Below are 19,372 nucleotides of genomic sequence, written 5' to 3'. Positions count from 1 at the left end.
GTGTTATATTTCTGCTATGTCGACTGCTACCTGGTGTGATGTCAGCGCCAAATCTAGGGAGAAAGCAGAATCTCACGCTTTAGCTGGCTTGAAGGTCATTGAAATCAGTCCGGCTACATCAAAGGTACCGACGCGAAGTGTCCATTCTTTATAATCCCTATTCGCTGGTGCCACCCCTAGGCAGTGCTAAAATTTGCCATCCCCCAACTCCCACAAACAGTTTATGAACAGTTATTATACAGGTCATGTTTAGTTTAAATTAGTTTTAATTGAAATATTACAATTCAGAAAAAATAAATTACTGGAATCGAAATACATGCTTCTTACTTATGAATTATAAAGATTTCCTTCCCACTTTCTTCACAGAGAAAGCATTGATGATGCCATCAAGTCGATCTGATGGAGCACATTAGATCAGACTCGATGTAAAGAAACATACGAGTATTCAAACATATTCACTGTTGAAACAAAATTGATTTGTGAAAGCCAGGCTGTGGTTTATTTTTAAGCAATGCGGTAACAAAACAATATCCAACTTCCACAAGGTGTTCAAGAACAAACTTCAGAAAAGATTTACCAACAAATGTTTTAAAAACAAATTTCACTGAGAGAGGGACAGAGAATGCCACTCCCTTGGAAATTGTCACCTTAGTCAACTGCCTAGGCAGCCTAGGCCTAAATCCGGCACTGTTTCTGTCCTAGTAAAATTTCCTAATTATTTAATTTCCACCACCATCCTTACCTTACGGAAAGAATGAACCATGCTGAAGTTACATTTGCATAGAGCGTATTCCGAATCTCACTGGTGAGCAATCCGATGGCATCGCGGTGTTCCGAATTCCACCGATGATGTCATTGATGCTCCACCGGTGTCGCACCGGTGCCATTAGCTTGCAGAGATGGTGGCAGTCTCCATCAGCTGCCATCAGTGAATCTGATTGGTTCTTGTATAGGGCGGGAATTAGCAGACGAATAACATCGTGCACTGTTGTGTCATGGCGGTGTGTTCTGCTGTATTGTTTGTAATGAGCACAACGTAAAAACAATATGTTAATGGCTTATTGAGCGAACATTCAACGGACCCGTTATTACTACTGGTTCAAGAAATAAATTGTTTATGCTATCTTTTCTTTGAACGAGATGGGAGTACGAAAATTTCGCAAAATTTTGCTAGCGTAGCACAGACAACAACTTGTACAGTCGCCATGACAGCCATCGATCCTTCCAGCAGTTTTGTTCCTTATTTCACTGCAACGTGACGTCAATGATGCCACCAGACCGGTGAGATTCGGAATACGCTGATATATACACTTCAAGTAAATCCATCTACAGGTATCTGTTGTTCTGGCAAGATCTTTTAAAGTTTGTGGAATGAAAGCAGAGTTGCTGTGAATGGAATGGATGGAATTTACTGGAGAGGGACACTAAGGCCCAGCACTGCGACCTTTTACGCTAATCCTCAAGGTAGGCGCATTCCCAAACCCACATCAGCTGACTACACTAAGGTTCGTTGCTTACCCAGGTTTCGAGCAGGCAACCCCCTCTTGCCCCTAGGCCAGCCCTCTCCGTGTGTCACCAGCCGGCAACCTGGGAATGCTATGGAATGATGGCAAAATGGAGAAATGGCGATGAAATGATGTAGATGCATAATATGGGGAAAAACGGGAGAACCCCGAGGAAAACCCCAACTGCGACCTTGTCTGCCACAAGTGTCACTATGAATTTTTCAATGAAAAATCCCAGACCTGACCGGGACTCGAACCAGAGTGCTTGCGTGACAGCTGGAGGTCTGACCACACAGCTACCACAGGGGAATGGGATGGATAGACTTGAGAAATGTTTTAAAGAAAATAAAACCAGAAACGAATAAGAAAGTACCGGTATATGAAGACTTCAGGGATAAATAATGATAATCCATATAACCTTTCTAACTCGTTGGTCGAAGGTAATACATTGAGTTGGAGGTCTTTCTATCCATGCATTTTTTTAAAGCGAGAAGCACTGCCGCAAAACCGTTCTTTTATTACATTTGCTTTACATTCGCTGCAGCAAATCCAAACTAGGGATGTGCAAAAATAACCAGTTATTTTGATAACCGGTTATTTTCATTAGGTTAACCGGTTATTTTTGCTTGCCTGTTTAACCTGATAACCGGTTATTTTCATCAATAACCGAACTATTGTACTGGTTATTTTTTAAAATACAGTCAACAAATTGTTCTCTTGTATCATTCCTACATGGAGCATGGGACGTTGCTTTAGTAATTTAATATATCATAGATGGCAAAATAATTTCGATTCCAATTCAACTGCCAATCTATACTTACTTACTGGCTTTTAAGGAACCCGGAGGTTCATTGCCGCCCTCACACAAGCCCGCCATTGGTCCCTATCCTGAGCAAGATTAATCCATTCTCTATCATATTCCACCTCCCTGAAATCTATTTTAATATTATCCTACCACCTACGCCTCGGTCTCCCTAAAGGTCTTCCAATCTATGCCTATCTTAATCGCTGACTTTCTCTGATTGGATTAAATATAACTGTGCTGGTATTGGAGCATTTCATATGGCGGTCAATTTTCGCTTGTCTGATTGGCTGATATAAATGCGCGGGTTGCTGGAACATTCAAATGAGCCGTGATTTCAAACAATATTGTATCTCCTTTTTTTTTTAAATAACTTCCTGCTATTTAAAATAGACGGTACGTGGCTTTCTAACCGTCATGGTCAGCTCACACGCCTAATGATCCTGTCCCGAGCCTCTCGTTCTTTCAAGCGCTATGTGCCATCTTGTAAGCAACGGTCTGATGAGCGATACGATGTAGTGAACGCAACCATTGCCGCAGTGAGGAAAAAAATTTCCCTTTCCCTATTCAGTCGTGTTGCTTGCTTCGCCGTTATGGCGCAAGTAGATGTTAAATTATGTGAGGTTAGACAATTGATACCAGAAAACATAACTCATCTTCTTCCAGTAAGTGAGTTAGATCGTGCATCTTTATTTCTGCTGCAGGAAACACAGGACACTCTACTAAAATGTAGGCAGTAAGTTGTGACAAAAGTAAAAAAAAAAGTGATAAAAGACCATCCTAAGATTGGTTAGGTTATGTGTATTGAGATCGGTCAATGTTACTTATGTCCCGCCCACTATAGAATTTTACACATATTTAGTATAACTTGTTGCTTCTTTGACAGGTTAGGTTTGGTTAGTTTAGGTTTTTGTTATAGTTTACCTTGCATATACGATTATAGCGCAACATTGGCAGTGATAAAAGTAAAATATTCGTTCAGTGGGCGTTGGATACTCTACATTCGCCAAAATGTTAACTAGCCCAGCAACAATATACATTGCAGTTGATTACAGCTTGTTTTGCGAGTATCTCCACACCGGCCGCCTAGGTAGCAGCACCAGCGTCGTTCGCACGCAAAACTGCTAGCTGTCCGGTATTATTATAGTAAGGTATTTGATATAGCTTTGAACACTTGAAAGTACATAAGCGGAATATGAGGAACTAACTCTGCGCTCGTTTAACCAGACAAAATTATTGGCGAGAAGAGACACATTTGGGGGCATAATATTAGTTGATAGGAATAATTGAGGCGGGGTTTGGTAGAGTTCCTGGGTAGCTCAGTCGGTAGAGTGTTGGCATACTTAGTCAAAGGTCCTCGGTTCGATGCCTAGTTCCGCAACAATTTTTCTCTTGAAATTATTTAAGTCACTTTTACAGGGAGCTATATCTGAAAGCCAGATTTGTGTAGAGGACATTTTTATTGATACTCATTTACGCGAAGATACACGTTTTCGGCATCTCTGATGACTGAAATATGGTTTTGGGTTTGCCATCTGTCTGCCGACCCTCGTACAGCAATTTCTTCTAAACCATTATTTAAATTTTGTTCATATTCAGTATCTATTAGTCAACTTATCCGGGAATGATGCGAATGAAATATAACAATTGTATTAAATAAAAGTGTTAGGCTAGATCTTGTTTGAAATTTAAAATAAAAATGTCTATGAATTTGAAATTGACTTAAACAGTTTCTTTAAATTTTTTTAGGATGAGATAGGCAATTTTTTCTTCTTTATCTTTATGTTTTATAGAAATAAAGTATACTGTGCATAATTATTTCTACTTTTCGTTGTAAATTTCATCATAGTTCCTAGACGCAGCAGCCCAACTCAGATACTATATTTACATCTAATCTAAGTTCTTGTTATTGTGGTACCTGCATGTTAAATGATTTCATTAGGGCCTATTTATGTGTAGGTTTGTTCGTACAGCAGTTTCCGACAGTTATGAGCATGCGCACATTCACTTTTCTGCTCGTAAATTCCTATACTTGTCTTTTTGAAAGATGGGACATGACAGGAGCGTTGCGATTGGAAAAACAACTGAATGTCACATAGCGTGATAGGCCTGTTGCTATGGTAACAGCGGTTTAGTTGCCAAACTTACTGTTCCCACATGGCGAGTGCTTAATAGCTCTCTTGGCGACATTTATTGTGCACACAGTGTTAGCATTGGTACGTTTCGTCTTTGATTCTGTCGATTTTTGTATTGTTTTTTACCTTTGCGTCAATTGTCAATTAATGTTTTAACATCAGCCATCGTAACGTCAGTTGATACCTTCCATCAGCTGGCAGCGCGGTAGTCCATATTGGCAACATAGCACTGTAGTTCCAAGTTCGGCCGCTAACTGTCATGTCCCATCTTTCAAAAAAACAAGTATGGTGCGCATGCTCATGACAGTTGCAAACTGTCGGTCTGTCGGAAACTACTTTTTTGAATAATAGTTCAAGAAACGTAATGGCAAAGCAAAAGAAAATTAGCCATTTAGTTGCAGGCCGTTCGTGACTGATGTATTGAAACTGTCCTAAGTAGCCCCAGTAAGATTTCATTACTAGGTACGGTACATAAAGAAACTGAATAAATTAACGTGCTGTGTTTTTATAGCCTATGTTTCTTTCTTATTTTGTTGTTAAATTGAAGCATGTGTTTACTTTTACAGACCTGACAAGGCATTAAAGACTGTAGAATATGTTCTGGAAATGACATGGGAAGATTTGAATACAGGTCACTGGAAAAATATTCCTGTGGCTACTCGCCAATTATATTCAGCAGCAGTTCTAATAAAGGTTAGTAAATCTTTATGTTAGCACAGTGAGCTGTTTCATTTAGAAGAAAGTAGGGCTAAATGTATCAGAAAAAAATAGTACATGTCATCTTAACTTATAAGTAATATAAGTAAAAAAGATATGTTCTCTGATTGAGGTTCTGGTTGATATGTACATCTATTATCAGGCAGTAGGCTACATCTCACTTGACAATATGTGTCGGAGGAAAAACAATTATTTGTATGCATCTGAAGTCTGACTAGTGTAATATGTAACTATAGTCGTGTCGCTGTTATTTCTGGTGTGACTCCTCCCCTTTGCTTACGTCTTAGGAAGTGAAGGCTCTATAAAGTTTAGGTAGGTAGTATCGTTCGCCATTTTTGTTCTTTCATTGCCGAGCTACCAGATGAGGAATCTATTTGCTTCACCGTTAAACATTATCATGTCGTAGCTCCTATGATAATAAATCAAACGCACTGTAATTGAGCAAATAATTGAGCGGCAAATAACGTCCTCATGTGATTTCTGCGAACGCCAACGAAAGAGCCAAAATGGCGGGCGATTATATTAAGTATTTATCGAGCCTTAGGAAATTCATTACATCATCAATAGCGAATGACAAGACGCACACGTTTAAATGTAGCCGACCTGCAACGTGATTGGCTGCTGGAAATAAGAGCGACGGGACTATAGTTGGCAATGGAGGGGGAAAGGAACTGGCCACACTAACCCATTATCTCCTGGCTTAGCTGCCTCATAAGTGCTATCTTCTTGGTATCACTAAACAAGTAAAAAAAAAAAAAATCAACTACAAAGGTAACACATTTTCATGAGGGTCATCCCATAAAATGAAGGACAGAAGCATTAAATTTTAAAATCATAGTTTTGTTTGAAACGTCTATACTTCCTTGAAGTATGGTATATTAAGTGATTCACATCATTAATATATTTTCTTCTGGAAATGCATTTTATTATATTTACCCTCAAATTATTTGGTCATTAATAGCGCCTGCTAGCCACTGGCATAGCTTAATAGGCCTGCTTACCCGCAGCTGGGCTCGTGTATGAGTTCGATTCCCACTTGGGCGATTATCTGGTGGGTTTTTCCCCCCCGACGTTTTCCCAAACTAAGGCAAATGTCAGAGTAATCTATTGCAAATTCTCGGCCTCATCTCGCCAATTCTATCGACACTAAATAACCTAGTAGTTGATACGGAGTTGTTAAATAACTCATTATTAGGTATGGTACATAAACTGAATAAATTAATGTGCTGTAATACGAAAAAACACCTAGTTACAAGCAACTTTTTCAGCATACAAAATTGTCTGGTTCGTTGATTTATATTATATAGGCTACATCCAGTATTATAACAGAGAGATAGTGGCTTAAGATAGATTATAATATGTTTAGACTTGAATATTACATGTTCATTTTGCTTATAATGAGAGTTAAGTACAACCATGTGTCCTGTTACGTGAGTTACGAAAATAACCTCTCTTTTTCGTAGATGTATTAATAATGATATCTCTGTCTTAAATTGTTTAGGCCTCATAATATTTATACTTATCTTCAATCATGGCTAAAAGAATGCATTGTTGGTATTATACAAAAGTCTATTTTGAAATCTGAAAATATTTAGCGTGAGTTACGCATATACAGTGAAACCTGTTCAAATCGGAACCTGAATAATCCAGAATCCTGTCTATTTCGGAACAATTTATTGGTATTGTGTAATTTTTCCTGAATAAAACGGAAACTGTCTGCTACTGTTCAAAACGGAAACAATATTTTGGACACACTATATTTTGAAACAGGGAGTAATTTCAAGGAATATACGAAATATATAGGTCACTAAGATAAAAACAAGTTTTCTTTGCAACATTTTAGCGGGTATGAGGGTGTGTTGGCCTGTCTGTCATAAATTTTATTACCCTGTTGACTAGGCAGACGAGTCCCTTCAGAGGATTTTCAATGCTTCACACCCGTATACTGTCGTATATAGCTAAATAGAGCGCAAGTGTAGTGATTTCCTGGTAAAAAAAAAAAAAGTTGCATAAAATGTGGCATTAACATTAAGTGATGAAGTAAAAGTTATCGAGTTAAAGGAAAATTAGAAACAAAGTCTATGTGAAATAATATTGAAGTACAGTTGTGGAAAACTCAGGTGTGACACTTTAAAAAATAAAGATCATAATGAGTGAGTGGCTTGCGGCTGATATTGGTGACACAAAAGGAACCAAAAAGCAACTGTTTATGTGAAAATAAATGAACTGTTGTGGGAGTGAGTTCTTCATGACCTTTCAAAGAACAAGCCAATTTCTGGATCTGTTCTGCAAAGCAAGCTATTGAACTGGGAAAGAAATTAAATAAACCAGAATTCAAGGCTTCTAATAGATGGCTCCTAGTCCAATTAATTAATAATGTGCAGTGATATGCAGTACAGTATTAGAGTATAGTGTTAGATATTAAATAGAATGAGATTAGTAAACTTTCGTAATGTTTAATGGCTAATGAGTGAGTTACGATAATATTTATACAGAAAATGAGATTTTAATCAAGATGATTCACCAACGTAATAAGCGACAGAAAGCTGATTTAATGTGATTAGTATTAAATGGAATGTTTTGTACTTCTTGCAATTTGCGGCATGCCATTTTGTTTTTCATGTGTATGAATGACAAAATATTCCATTTTAATGTCATACCTGAATAATACGGAAACCTGTCCACAACGGAAAAAAAAATTAGGACCATGTCACTTCGGTCTTGAACAGGTTTCACTGTATAATATTACTTCCGAGACATAGCTATGACATTTTCCTTAAAATATTACACTTAATGAGATGTTACAATTTTTGAAATTAGAAATCAAGAAACAAAATTACTTCCAATGTGTGCCAGTAGCGCAGTTTTTAGATTTGGCCTAATGTCTGTCTTTGTGTTTGATTGTCTTAATGCTTTGTAGCAGACTCAATGATTATGATGTTTAAAAGTGCCACAGCCATGAAAAGGATAGGTTTAACACAAGTACACTGCATAAGTCTACCAGTAAGAAGAAAAGCTTGCTATCTTCCTTTTAATCAAAGATACTACGATTATCAGATGGGTATCAGCCCTTTAACTTCAAAGTCTGTTTTGAAGAATTCATTGGTGCATGGTGGATCCTTGCATCCTTCTGTACCATCTCTTCCCATTGAATCAGAGGTTATTCCACCATCCTTCTTCCTCCAAAATGTCCCTCCAATAGTTTCCTAGGGATTCTCTCCCCTTCCATCCTGATAGTATGTTCGGTGTATTGTAGTCTTTTAAGACGTATGACTGTTGATAAAGGTATGTCGCCATATAATTTATATAGTTCTTCATTATATCTGATTCTCCATATCCCATTATCCTTCTCAGTACTTTCCTTTCGAACCTCTCCAGCATGGAGTCCACACCTATGGAGTAACAGTCAGCGCGTCTGGCCGCGAAACCAGGTGGCCCGGGTTCGAATCCCGGTTGGGGCAAGTTACCTGGTTGAGGTTTTTTCCGGGGTTTTCCCTCAACCCAATACGAGCAAATGCTGGGTAACTTTCAGTGCTGGACCCCGGACTCATTTCACCGGCATTATCACCATTTCATTCAGACGCTAAATAACCTAGATGTTGATACAGCATCGTAAAATAACCCAATAAAATAAAGAATATCCAGCATGGATTCCACCTTTTGTTATAATCCAATTTTCACATCTGTACATTGTTATACTACGTATAAGGGTTTTATACATTGTGATGTTTGAATTCCAGCTGGTTCCTCTGTCTTTGATTAATGGTAATATGGAGTAATATACCTTATTAGCATTTGATAATCTACACTGTATTTCTGTCATTTCCTCATTCCTGTTTGTTAGGATTATCCCTAAATATTTTAATTTTTCTACCACATTTATTTGTTTATTTCCAGTTCTAATAGTTTCTGTTTTACCAACATTTCTCTTTGATTGAATTAAGATTTTTGTTTTGGTAGCATTTATGGATAGCCCTATTTCTTTCTCGACTACATCCATGGTCTCCGTTGCTTCCTTGATACCTTGCATGGACCTCCCATAATGTTCATGTCATCAGCATACCCTATCAAGTGTGTTGATTTATATTGCAATGTTCTGCTTGTATTAATTTGCGTTTTCTATATTACATATTCTAGAACCAGATTAAAAATTAGTGGGGCCAATCCATCTCCTTGTTTCAGGCCCTGCCTTACTTGGAAAAATTTTCCTCTTTCTCCTTGGATGCTCACACATGAAATTGTATCCACCATTGTTATTTCTACTAAACGGATCAGCTTGTCTGGAATTTAGAATTCTCTTAAAATTTTCCCATTCATTCTTCTATTAATTGAACCATAAGCTTTTTATTCTTATCAGATATTTATTTTGATCAATATGATTTCAGATTGATGCTCTTCTGTGTCAGTGTGAACATAAAGCAGATGATCGACTAAATTTACTGCATACAGCCATGAAGACAGCTGATCTTGGACTTCTTTTGGGAGCTCCCTTTGGAGATATCTGTATGACCAAAATCGCTGGTCTGTTGTCTGATATATTGTCACTTTTATCCTCAGGTGAAAAAAGCATGGTAACAGTGCAGTGTTATTTATCATATTTACAATGTCAGCAGTTTTATTTCAGTGAACTGACTTTAGTGAAACAGTTGCGAAGTGTGTAAAAGTGTTATTGTACATTCATACTTTTTTTTTATTGAGCTGAATATCTTATTTTTAGGGATAAAACCACAAGAAGGAGAAGTCCATGTTACGAATAACATCAAACAGAACACAGATAAGGCATATGATATTCCTGGTATTAAAGGACAGTTGTTAAATGTCTTAGAAAAGCCTTCTTTGGAAGGGTTTAGAACTGCCTACTTCAGTCCTCAAATTCCTGTGAAACTGACTGGTAAGTAGGTAATGGGATGAGTATTTCATAGGCATCAGTTGTCTCTGGCATGCTCTAGATTAACTCGCCACTGATGATGTCTACTGCAACTGTAGAAGAAACATCTGGATGTAACATCGTCATAGATCATGGCCTCTTAGCTCGGAAAACACTCACTCCGTTACTATTTATAGTTTATTTCCTTGAATTACTATTCAGAAGGTACATAGGTACATTTTATTATGCATCCAAATAAGAAGATAAACTATCTTTTTCTGGATCGCATACAAAAAGTAGTCTATTTTTATAGTCCCAAAAGTAGGACATTTATGAATTGTATTATTTAAGTGTATTTATGTCATTACTTTTGCACAAATTAACATAAAATGGCTATCTGTAGCCTGTGTATTTTAATCATTTTTCTAATACTGTTTTTTATATTTACGAGAATGAACATTTAATTAAAAGTAATATAAATGTTAAATTATATAACAAATAATGAGCATTGTGCATCATTTTCGAGTACATTATAGATAGATAGCTAGATAGATTTATTCGTTCCATAATATTCTTACATTTGCTTCACAGCATAGAATAAAGAACATGTCCAATGCTTACGTTTAACAATAAAATGCAATACATATAAAATGCAAATATGAAATATGTACAGAATAAATACCTTAATAACAATAATATTTTATACAATGTAATATGTTTACCATTTAATAGTATTAAAATATTTACACAGTACTGTGAAATGTCAAGAATTCATCTACAGAATAGAAAGTGTGAGATATTAAGTAATTTTTTAGTTTTACCTTAAATAATGCAGGGTTTTGGCTATGATTCTTATGTCTTCAGGAAGACTATTGAACATTTTTATCGCCTACATACAAAATGTTTATACAGCCAGTGCTGACATACTGTGGAGAAATTTTAATTACTTCACCTTTCATAAACGAAATAGAATATGTTCGAAACCAAGCTCTCAGACTCATTACTGGTGGAATAAAAACAACTCCAATAGATTCTGTGAGATTCCTCACTAATATTAACAGCATCAAAATGACAATAGAAGAAAAAGCACTGATTGAATATGAAAAACTTATTAGATTACCAGGAAACAATTGGCATTCATACAGTCCTCTCTGTAGATTGAAAACTCAAAAAAGTTTCATATCCATTGTTCAAGAATTAAAACAGAAAATCAATATCCCGAATTTAAAAGAAAACCTACAAATTAAACCAAACCCTTTAACTCTATTAAATATGGAATATAATCTAAATTTAACAGAAGAAATACTGAAATCAGAAGTAAACACTGAAATACTAAAACAATTGTCTTTAGAGACAATTAATATTAGGTACCCTCCACAAAACTGGCTTCATTTATACACCGACGGATCCTTGATCTCCAGAGAACAAGGTGCCGGTGCAGGTGTTACGTGGTGTCTCTTCTCACTTTATAGATCTCTTGGTATGGAACAACAAGTTTTGATGGAGAAATCATTGCAATAAGTGAAAGTCTCAGGAATCTTCTATGCCACATCAATAAATTTAAAATGCAGTTATATTGTCAGACTCCAAAGCAGCTATTCTATCAATAGTCTCTAAACACACACCTTCATCTCAAACAGCAGAAATAACTAAAATGCTCTCTCAATTAATATCACTCAATAAAATAATTGTATTCCAATGGATACCATCCCATTGTGGAATCCTGGGAAACGAGAATGCAGATGCACTAGCAAAGAAGGGCAGCACTGCTACTTACAGACCTTTTACTAAATCTACATATTACTCTGTGAAAAGATTTATTAAATCTACATACTTAGACTTCAACAAACAAAATTTGATAACACAATCTCAAGGGAAAAAAATGGAACTCTCTGCATCATAATCCACAGTTAATTCCCGATTTACCACGAAAATCGTCTGTAGCTGCATTTAGATTGGCAACAGGCCATGATTGTTTGGCCAAACACCTGCATAGAATTGGAATATATCAGTCCCCTAACTGCCCATTGTGCAACTCAAACCAAGAAATGGATTCGGAACACCTCAAAATCTGTGCTTCAGTGGCTGACCATGAGAATATCTTTGAAAAATATTGGAGTGCAAGAGGTCAAATTACTTTATTGTCAAACGCCTGGCATTAGAAAACAACAACAACATATTTACGAGAATGGACATTTAATTAAAAGTAATATGAATGTTAAATTATATAACAAATAATGAGACACTAAGCATTGTGCATCATTTTCGAGTACATTAACTTGTAGATATTGAATATTAACAAAATTCTGCCCAGTAGTTTAAAGGAAATTGCTGTACACTGATAAATGACATGCCAAAACATCTTTGTCGGTATCAAGAATGGTGAAAAAGTATGTGCGCGTAATGTTCGAAATACCATATATACGCGAATATTCCGCGCATATTTTTTCCAGACTTTAGCGAAAAACTGGGGTGCACGCATTATTTGAAATACAAATTACAGCCATTTTTTTTAATTTTCTCTCCTAACATCAGGGTGCGCGGAGTATTCGCGTATATACAGCATATTTTTTTGCAGCTTCACAATATTTTCCATTAATACTTTGTATAATGAGAAAGTAAGGTACTATCATTTGTCTGTTTTCTTTTCGGAGTATTTTGTAAAGTTATGTTTAAGGTTGTATGAGTCATTGGCCGGCGCTCCACTTATGGGAAGATATAAACTACCTGAAAAGAGTGGCAGGGACTCGTACTGTCCCCATAGAACTTGGAGTCCATTATACACATCCAGAATGGTCACAGAAACTAATGACGATTGGAGAATTCATTGAGACCCATATTGCTTCACAGACAGGAGAAAGCAAATGTGTTGGTTACTTGGCACAACATCCCTTGTTTGAGCAGGTATGCAGATTTTTTATGTGATGATACAAAACAACCTGTTGTTATAATTTTGATATCCAACTACGAAAATACAGTTTGTGTGTACGCGTATTTTCTTTCACAATATAAGACCAAACATAGCTGATTATACATGTTACAGGTTCCAGAGCTTCGTAAAGATATATTTGAGCCAGAATACTGTTGTCTCAGTGACAATTTGGATGATGAAACAACTACTGAAGAAACAGACATCAATGCCTGGTTTGGTCCAAAGGGCACAGTTTCACCCATACATCATGACCCTAAACACAATCTTCTAACCCAAGTATGTATGAAATTTATTTCTCTTATAATAAATTCTTACTGTGTACTATATATGGCAGTATAAATTTTTAATAGCCTCCCTCTATATATACCTACATACATACATACACACACACACACACATACACACGTCATATACAATGGAACCTCGATGCATCGTTCCCGTTATCGTCGTTTTCCCCGCCTTTTTCGCCCGCTTTTTTTGGTCCCGAAAATAGTCCCATATAAATAACGTTATTTTTTCCCGGTTCCATCGCTCCTCGAACTATCGTTTTATCGCATCGATCGTTGCGAAATCACGGTCCCGACGCCATATTTTCCCGCATGGAGAGTTTTCTTTTACTTTGAAAGAGCGAACTTTTTGTTCTCCATTATTACCTTTGAAGCAAGAGGGTACAGAAGATTGCGATCCGGAGACTGTGTCAAACTTCGCGGAGAAACGTGAAATGTATTACGTTGCCATGATACATGACGTGATTCGTCAGCGCGCGAATTCTCCACTTGCGTTTGGTATAGTCTGCTAATGCGGAAATTCTGTGCTATGAAGACGTTTTAGATTCTGAAAATAAATGCAATTTCAGAGTAACTTATTGATTAATCATATTTTTCCACACAAAAACGATGTGGAGGTGTATAAACACTTGATACAGTATTATTATGGAATATATTACGCATTCGTCTTACCTAACTAGATTTATTGTCTTAATACTGCGAATTGTTTAGTCAGCTGTGCTACAACACAGATGCTGATCTCCACAGTGGCAAGTGTTTCTGTACATTGTTTATGTTCAGTACATGTTTATATGCTTAGAAACGTACAGGAGAATTATCTTTGTAGGGTTACTAAAGAGCTAGACAAATTCCGACATTATTTTTATGCGTATATTATAGGCCTAATTTGTGACGCAGGTTGTAGTTGCATGTAATGCAATAGTATGGGCTAATGGAAGCCCGCCTGCTTGGGAATGGATTTGTGGTAATACATATCTGCATTCTGAACGTATCACGAATCTGCGTTCATGATTTTCTCATACTTCATTTCTGTCTAAATTGTGCATCGATTAAGTGAGTATTCCCAGTTAAATTAGCTAGAAAACAGTGGGATATATATATATATATATATATATATATATATATATATATATATATATATATATATATAAAACTCAAAACGTAAGATTATTTAGGGCAAAATTAAAGAAGTACCTAATTTCTCACATTCTGTAGATGAATTTTTGAAATTCAACAACACTGCATGAATATTTCTGTCTTGTATTAAGTATTGATACCAACCCCTTGTGTTGTCTAGTATATTGTAAAACTCTTCTGTATATATTTCAACTAGACTGTGATTGTAATTGAGACTTTATAGTACCACAGTTTAGTATATACAGTTACGAAGCTCAATATGTAGGAAATATGCATCCATAGATAGTTGCTAACCACTAGGATCGCTACTATCGCCCCATTACAGACAATGTGAAATAATACTGGCACAGTCTATTGTTCGTAGTACCCTCAACAAGTCAAGCTTCGTGACTGTATATACTAGACTGTGGTAGTACTATTAAGATTTTTTTGACATGTTTCATATTCTAGCTGTGAAGCAATGTATGAATAACATGGAATGTAAATAAATACAATACAAAGAGCTATCGGTATTTATTCTGATTCCATAAAGAAAAAAATTAGACAGGTAGAAACAGTGCAAAAGTTCTTTACTTTCATAATTATTACCAGTTTTATATTAGGAAATTTTCAAATTCAGTCATTGGCTCCATGTTTAATAACAATTAAGCTTAAGTAATATAGTCGAATAAATATAGTTATAAATTAAGAATTAATCTATCAAAATTAAATCCAGATCATTAATTAAATGATATGAAAATACAGTGCCATGAATTTAGATTCAGGAGTTGTGTTTGATGATTTTTAATATGGGTTCATGTTTTACATTTTTCTCAAAATCTTCATTCAGCTTAAGTAACTGATTGACATTTGAGTTATCCACCATGCATCAGAGATTCTGCTATGTTTATTCTGTTGATAGGGGCAAAGGATACAGTGATTGAGTTTGTCTTTATATGTTATCCATAAATTGTTGAAATTAAAAATAAATATAATGAGTGTAGCTAGGGTGACCAGACGTCCTCTTTTGTCCGGACATGTCCTTTTTAGGCCTTTGTCTGGAGTCCAGGCGGATTTTTAAAAAATCGAGAAATGTCCTCCTTTTCGTAACTTGTATGCCTGATATGTTGAAATTATCTGATTTGACGTCTTTTTCGAGTAATTTGTCTGTAGGTGGCAGCCGCATTGACGGAATATAGGTACTCTTTGCAAACGATCATAACATAATTCTCCTTGCCCCTACTTGTTATGGCCGTTGCTTTCATTTGTAAGTAACTGTAAAATGATTTCATATTATTAAGTTTTATCATAAGTATCTTGTAATAAAATATTGACATAATATAGGCCTAAGCCTAAATATAAATAGATATTTTCTGTCCTCTTTAATATTATAGTTCCCTTGACTTTCATATTTTAACTTACTTACTTACTGGCTTTTAAGGAACCCGGAGGTTCATTGCCACCCTCACATAAGCCTTCCATTGGTCCCTATTCTGAGCAAGATTAATCCATTCTCTATCATCATATCCCACCTCCCTCAAATCCATTTTAATATTATCTTCCCATCTACGTCTCGGCCTCCCTAAAGGTCTTTTTCCCTCCGGCCTCCCAACTAACACTCTATATGCATTTCTGGATTCGCCCATACATGCTACATGCCCTGCCCATCTCAAACGTCTGGATTTAATGTTCCTAATTATGTCAGGTGAAGAATACAATGCGTGCAGTTCTGTGTTGTGTAACTTTCTCCATTCTCCTGTACCTTCATCCCTCTTAGCCCCAAATATTTTCCTAAGCACCTTATTCTCAAACACCCTTAACATATGTTCCTCTCTCAAAGTGAGAGTCCAATTTTCACAACCATACAGAATATCGTGTACATAATATAATTTAAAATATAAGTGTTTATGAAAACAAATGACCAAGCTTTAGCCCACAGTGAATTGGAAACGCATCTGACCGAAACTGACCTATATGAACTCTGCTGTACCGTACGTTTCACTGAGACACATTTTAATTAATCGAACTAGTTTCTTGGGAATACCAAATTCAATAAGAATATCATATAAAACTTCTCTCTTAACCGAGTCATATGCCTTTTTGAAATCTATAAATACAGTAACTGATGCACTGTATCCTTATACTCCCATTTTTTCTCCATTATCTGTCGAATAGAAAATATCTGGTCAATAGTTGATCTATTACGCCTAAAACCACACTGATGATTAACTATTATTAAGTTTTATCGTAATTGTTTTGTAATAAAATAGATATTGACGTAATTTAAAGTATAATATAGACCTAAGCTTAAATCTAAGTACATATTTTGTCCTCTTTTTTTTTTCCAACAATGTCCTCGTTTTTTAAGTTTTGTGTCCTCTTTTTCATCAATGTGAATCTGGTCACCCTAAGTGTAGCATAACATCATATGATATAAATTTTGTATAAATACAGTACATAGTAGAACATTTAAATTTCTTTATAAAAATTCGATTACATGACTTGTTTCAGTGAAACTGGTTTTCTGTTAAGGTTTGGTTAACGAAGGTTATACTGTAATGGGAAATCGGATTGTTTTTATTTCTTGTATTTCTTCTTCAGGTTGTTGGGGAGAAGCGCATTCTTCTGTATCACCCTGATGATTCAGAAAAACTGTATCCACATGAAGGATCTCTTCTCAGTAATACAGCCCAGGTGGACCCTGAGAACCCTGATTATGATACATTTCCGTTGTTCAAGGATGCCAAAGCATGGGAATGCCATTTGAGACAGGGAGAAATGCTATATATTCCTCCTAAGTGGTGGCATCATGTTCGTTCACTCAGTCTGAGTTTTTCAGTCAGTTTCTGGTGGACATGATACATACTTACCTGACAAATATCGTGTATATAATATAATTTAAAATATAAGCGTATATGAAAATGAATGACCAAGATGTTAAAAAGTTTATTTTGTTTCATTGTAACTAACCTTCTGAGTTATTCGCTCTCTCACTCAGAGAGGAATATACTTCTCACCTTTCCTTTTTTTAGTGTGTACCTGTAATTTGTTTTCCCTCTTTCCCCATCACCATTGTTTCAGTACAATGTGTTTACAGTCATGAAGAAATTGATAGTAAAAAAAAAGCTTGGAAATGAAGGAAGTGCAATGTTTGAAACTTTAAGTTCAAAACATAGTGTGTTCAGTTTAACTGAAGACACTATCAGAAGAAAAAAGAAAACTACTTAAAACAAATTATATGGTTCAAGGAACTTTACTAGAGTGGTGAAGGCAGGAAGAACTATCATGATAATGTGAGTACATTAATTAATTAATTTATTATATCATCATCTGTTTCTGTGGACTATTTTTGAACCTGTTCACTTAAGCACTATTTCTTCATAGCTTGACATATAGCCCCGTTGCTCTAATTTCCGGCAGCCAATCGCGTTGCAGGATGGCTACATTTAAACGTGTACATCTTGTGATTCACTGATGAAGATGATATTCATTTCTTAAGACTCGATAAATACTTAATATAATCGCCCGCCATTTTGGCTCTTTCGTTGGCGTTCGCAGAAAGCACATGAGGACGTTATTTGCCGCTCAATTATTCGCTGAATTACAGTGGGTTTGATTTATTATCATAGGAGCTACGATATGATAATGTTTAACGGTGTGGCAAATAGATTCCTCGTATGGTAGCTCGGCAACGAAAGAACAAAAATGGTGAACGATACTACCTACCTAGACTTTATAGAGCCTTCACTTCCTAAGACGTAAGCAAAGAGGAGGAGTCACGCCGGGAATAACAGCATCGTGACTATAGTAAATATCTTTCTCTTGGTTTATATTTTTCGAATTATCAATATCTTTCTCTGTTTATTCTGTTGTGATATAGTTTTGTTACTATATGACTGTTTTATACCTATTTAATTTAAAATATTTCAAAGTTCTTTATGATTTGTGCATTTGCAATTCTATTATATTTGAACAGAATATGACGCAATTTTATATTGTCATTTCCTTTGTTTGGAACTGTGTGGTATTTTGATGCTTTTGGGAATAATTAAAATACAGTAGAACTTCCCAATAGCAGGCACCTCCCAGGAATTAAAATTTATGATATGAGTATTTAAAGTGTTCACTATTGTAATGTTACCAGATTTTTTTCACAATTTCAGGGGACAGATATAGACATAAAAAATATGTTTAACATTTCTGTTACATTGCCGTTCACTTCTATGGTTTTTACACATTCTAAAGAATTAAAATACTGGTACAGTAGAATTCCTCGTGTCCAGCAAGTGTGGGACAAAGTCAGTGCTGGATAATTGGAAAATACGTTTATAGGTTATGTAAAGACACACTGTACTGCATAAACATTTTTTTTTCCATGTTGAAATTTAGTAATTTTCATATAGATATTTAAAAATAAAGTTTTGAAATACCGGTACATACAATGTTTACTTTTAGTACTGAATATCAGTTCATGATTATTATAATACATAATAGTGTAAAAAATATTAAAAGTGCCATTGTTTTGGTATTGTCGGTTATTTGGGTGCTGGATACGAGGTATTTTACTGTACTCATTCTATTTAGACTAAACTACTATCCCCCCCCCCCCATCAGAAGAGAATTTTTTGTAAGCAGATCTTCTCTAGATCCCAATTTTTATGCAAATTTCTGACAAGTCACCAAGTTGGTTAAAATAGCAAATATTGCATGAGCAGTTTCTAAACTCATTCTGGATTTTTGGGATGTCCACATGTTCATTGAATAAACTCCCTCCACAGAAGTATTACTTTCAGGAAGACACAAAGTTCAATCAACTTTTGGAGTTGTGCACAGGAAATCATTTTCTCAGAGAAAATTAACAAAGTCACTCCATTTTGAGCAAAGAGTAGCATTTTTGTCATTCCACTTTGTCATTTTCTCTCAAGTCACATATTTTTTCACGCAAGAAATTTAATCAAATTGAAGGGTTCAGAGCCATAGTGGGCCAAGCGCCATATATTAAAAACTGAGA

General features: G+C 35.8%; 1 protein-coding gene across 4 annotated transcripts; it reads left to right on the top strand.

Annotated features, from left to right (window-relative positions):
• The first annotated feature begins 2,839 nt into the window (after positions 1–2,839).
• Positions 2,840–17,295, top strand: JMJD5 (Jumonji domain containing 5). Of its 4 annotated transcripts, none has more exons than XM_069827857.1 (7): positions 2,840–2,972; positions 5,009–5,135; positions 9,545–9,716; positions 9,877–10,050; positions 12,704–12,930; positions 13,070–13,234; positions 16,963–17,294. In XM_069827857.1, exons 2-7 carry the CDS (start codon positions 5,049–5,051, stop codon positions 17,218–17,220), a joined length of 1,083 nt encoding a protein of 360 aa, XP_069683958.1. In that variant the 5' UTR covers positions 2,840–2,972; positions 5,009–5,048; the 3' UTR covers positions 17,221–17,294. The 4 variants fall into 4 exon arrangements, with proteins under 4 accessions (XP_069683958.1, XP_069683954.1, XP_069683956.1 ...); XM_069827853.1 differs by having other exon boundaries at positions 2,856–3,043; positions 16,963–17,295; XM_069827855.1 differs by having other exon boundaries at positions 2,897–3,036.
• The last annotated feature ends 2,077 nt before the right edge of the window (positions 17,296–19,372 follow it).

This window comes from Periplaneta americana, chromosome 6 (assembly GCF_040183065.1).
Source record: "Periplaneta americana isolate PAMFEO1 chromosome 6, P.americana_PAMFEO1_priV1, whole genome shotgun sequence".
NCBI lineage: Eukaryota > Metazoa > Arthropoda > Insecta > Blattodea > Blattidae > Periplaneta > Periplaneta americana.
Note: the sequence above shows the minus strand (reverse complement) of the source record. Positions and strands in the feature narration are given on the sequence as shown.

What these genes read in the sequence shown, in the direction of transcription:
- JMJD5 (XM_069827853.1), top strand. Translation starts at nt 2,901, where the DNA reads ATGGCGCAAGTAGATGTTAAATTATGTGAGGTTAGACAATTGATACCA. An exon ending in ACTCTACTAAAATGTAGGCA is followed by an intron (nt 3,044 to 5,008) that starts GTAAGTTGTGAC and finishes TTACTTTTACAG; the next exon opens with ACCTGACAAGGCATTAAAGA. An exon ending in CAGCAGCAGTTCTAATAAAG is followed by an intron (nt 5,136 to 9,544) that starts GTTAGTAAATCT and finishes ATATGATTTCAG; the next exon opens with ATTGATGCTCTTCTGTGTCA.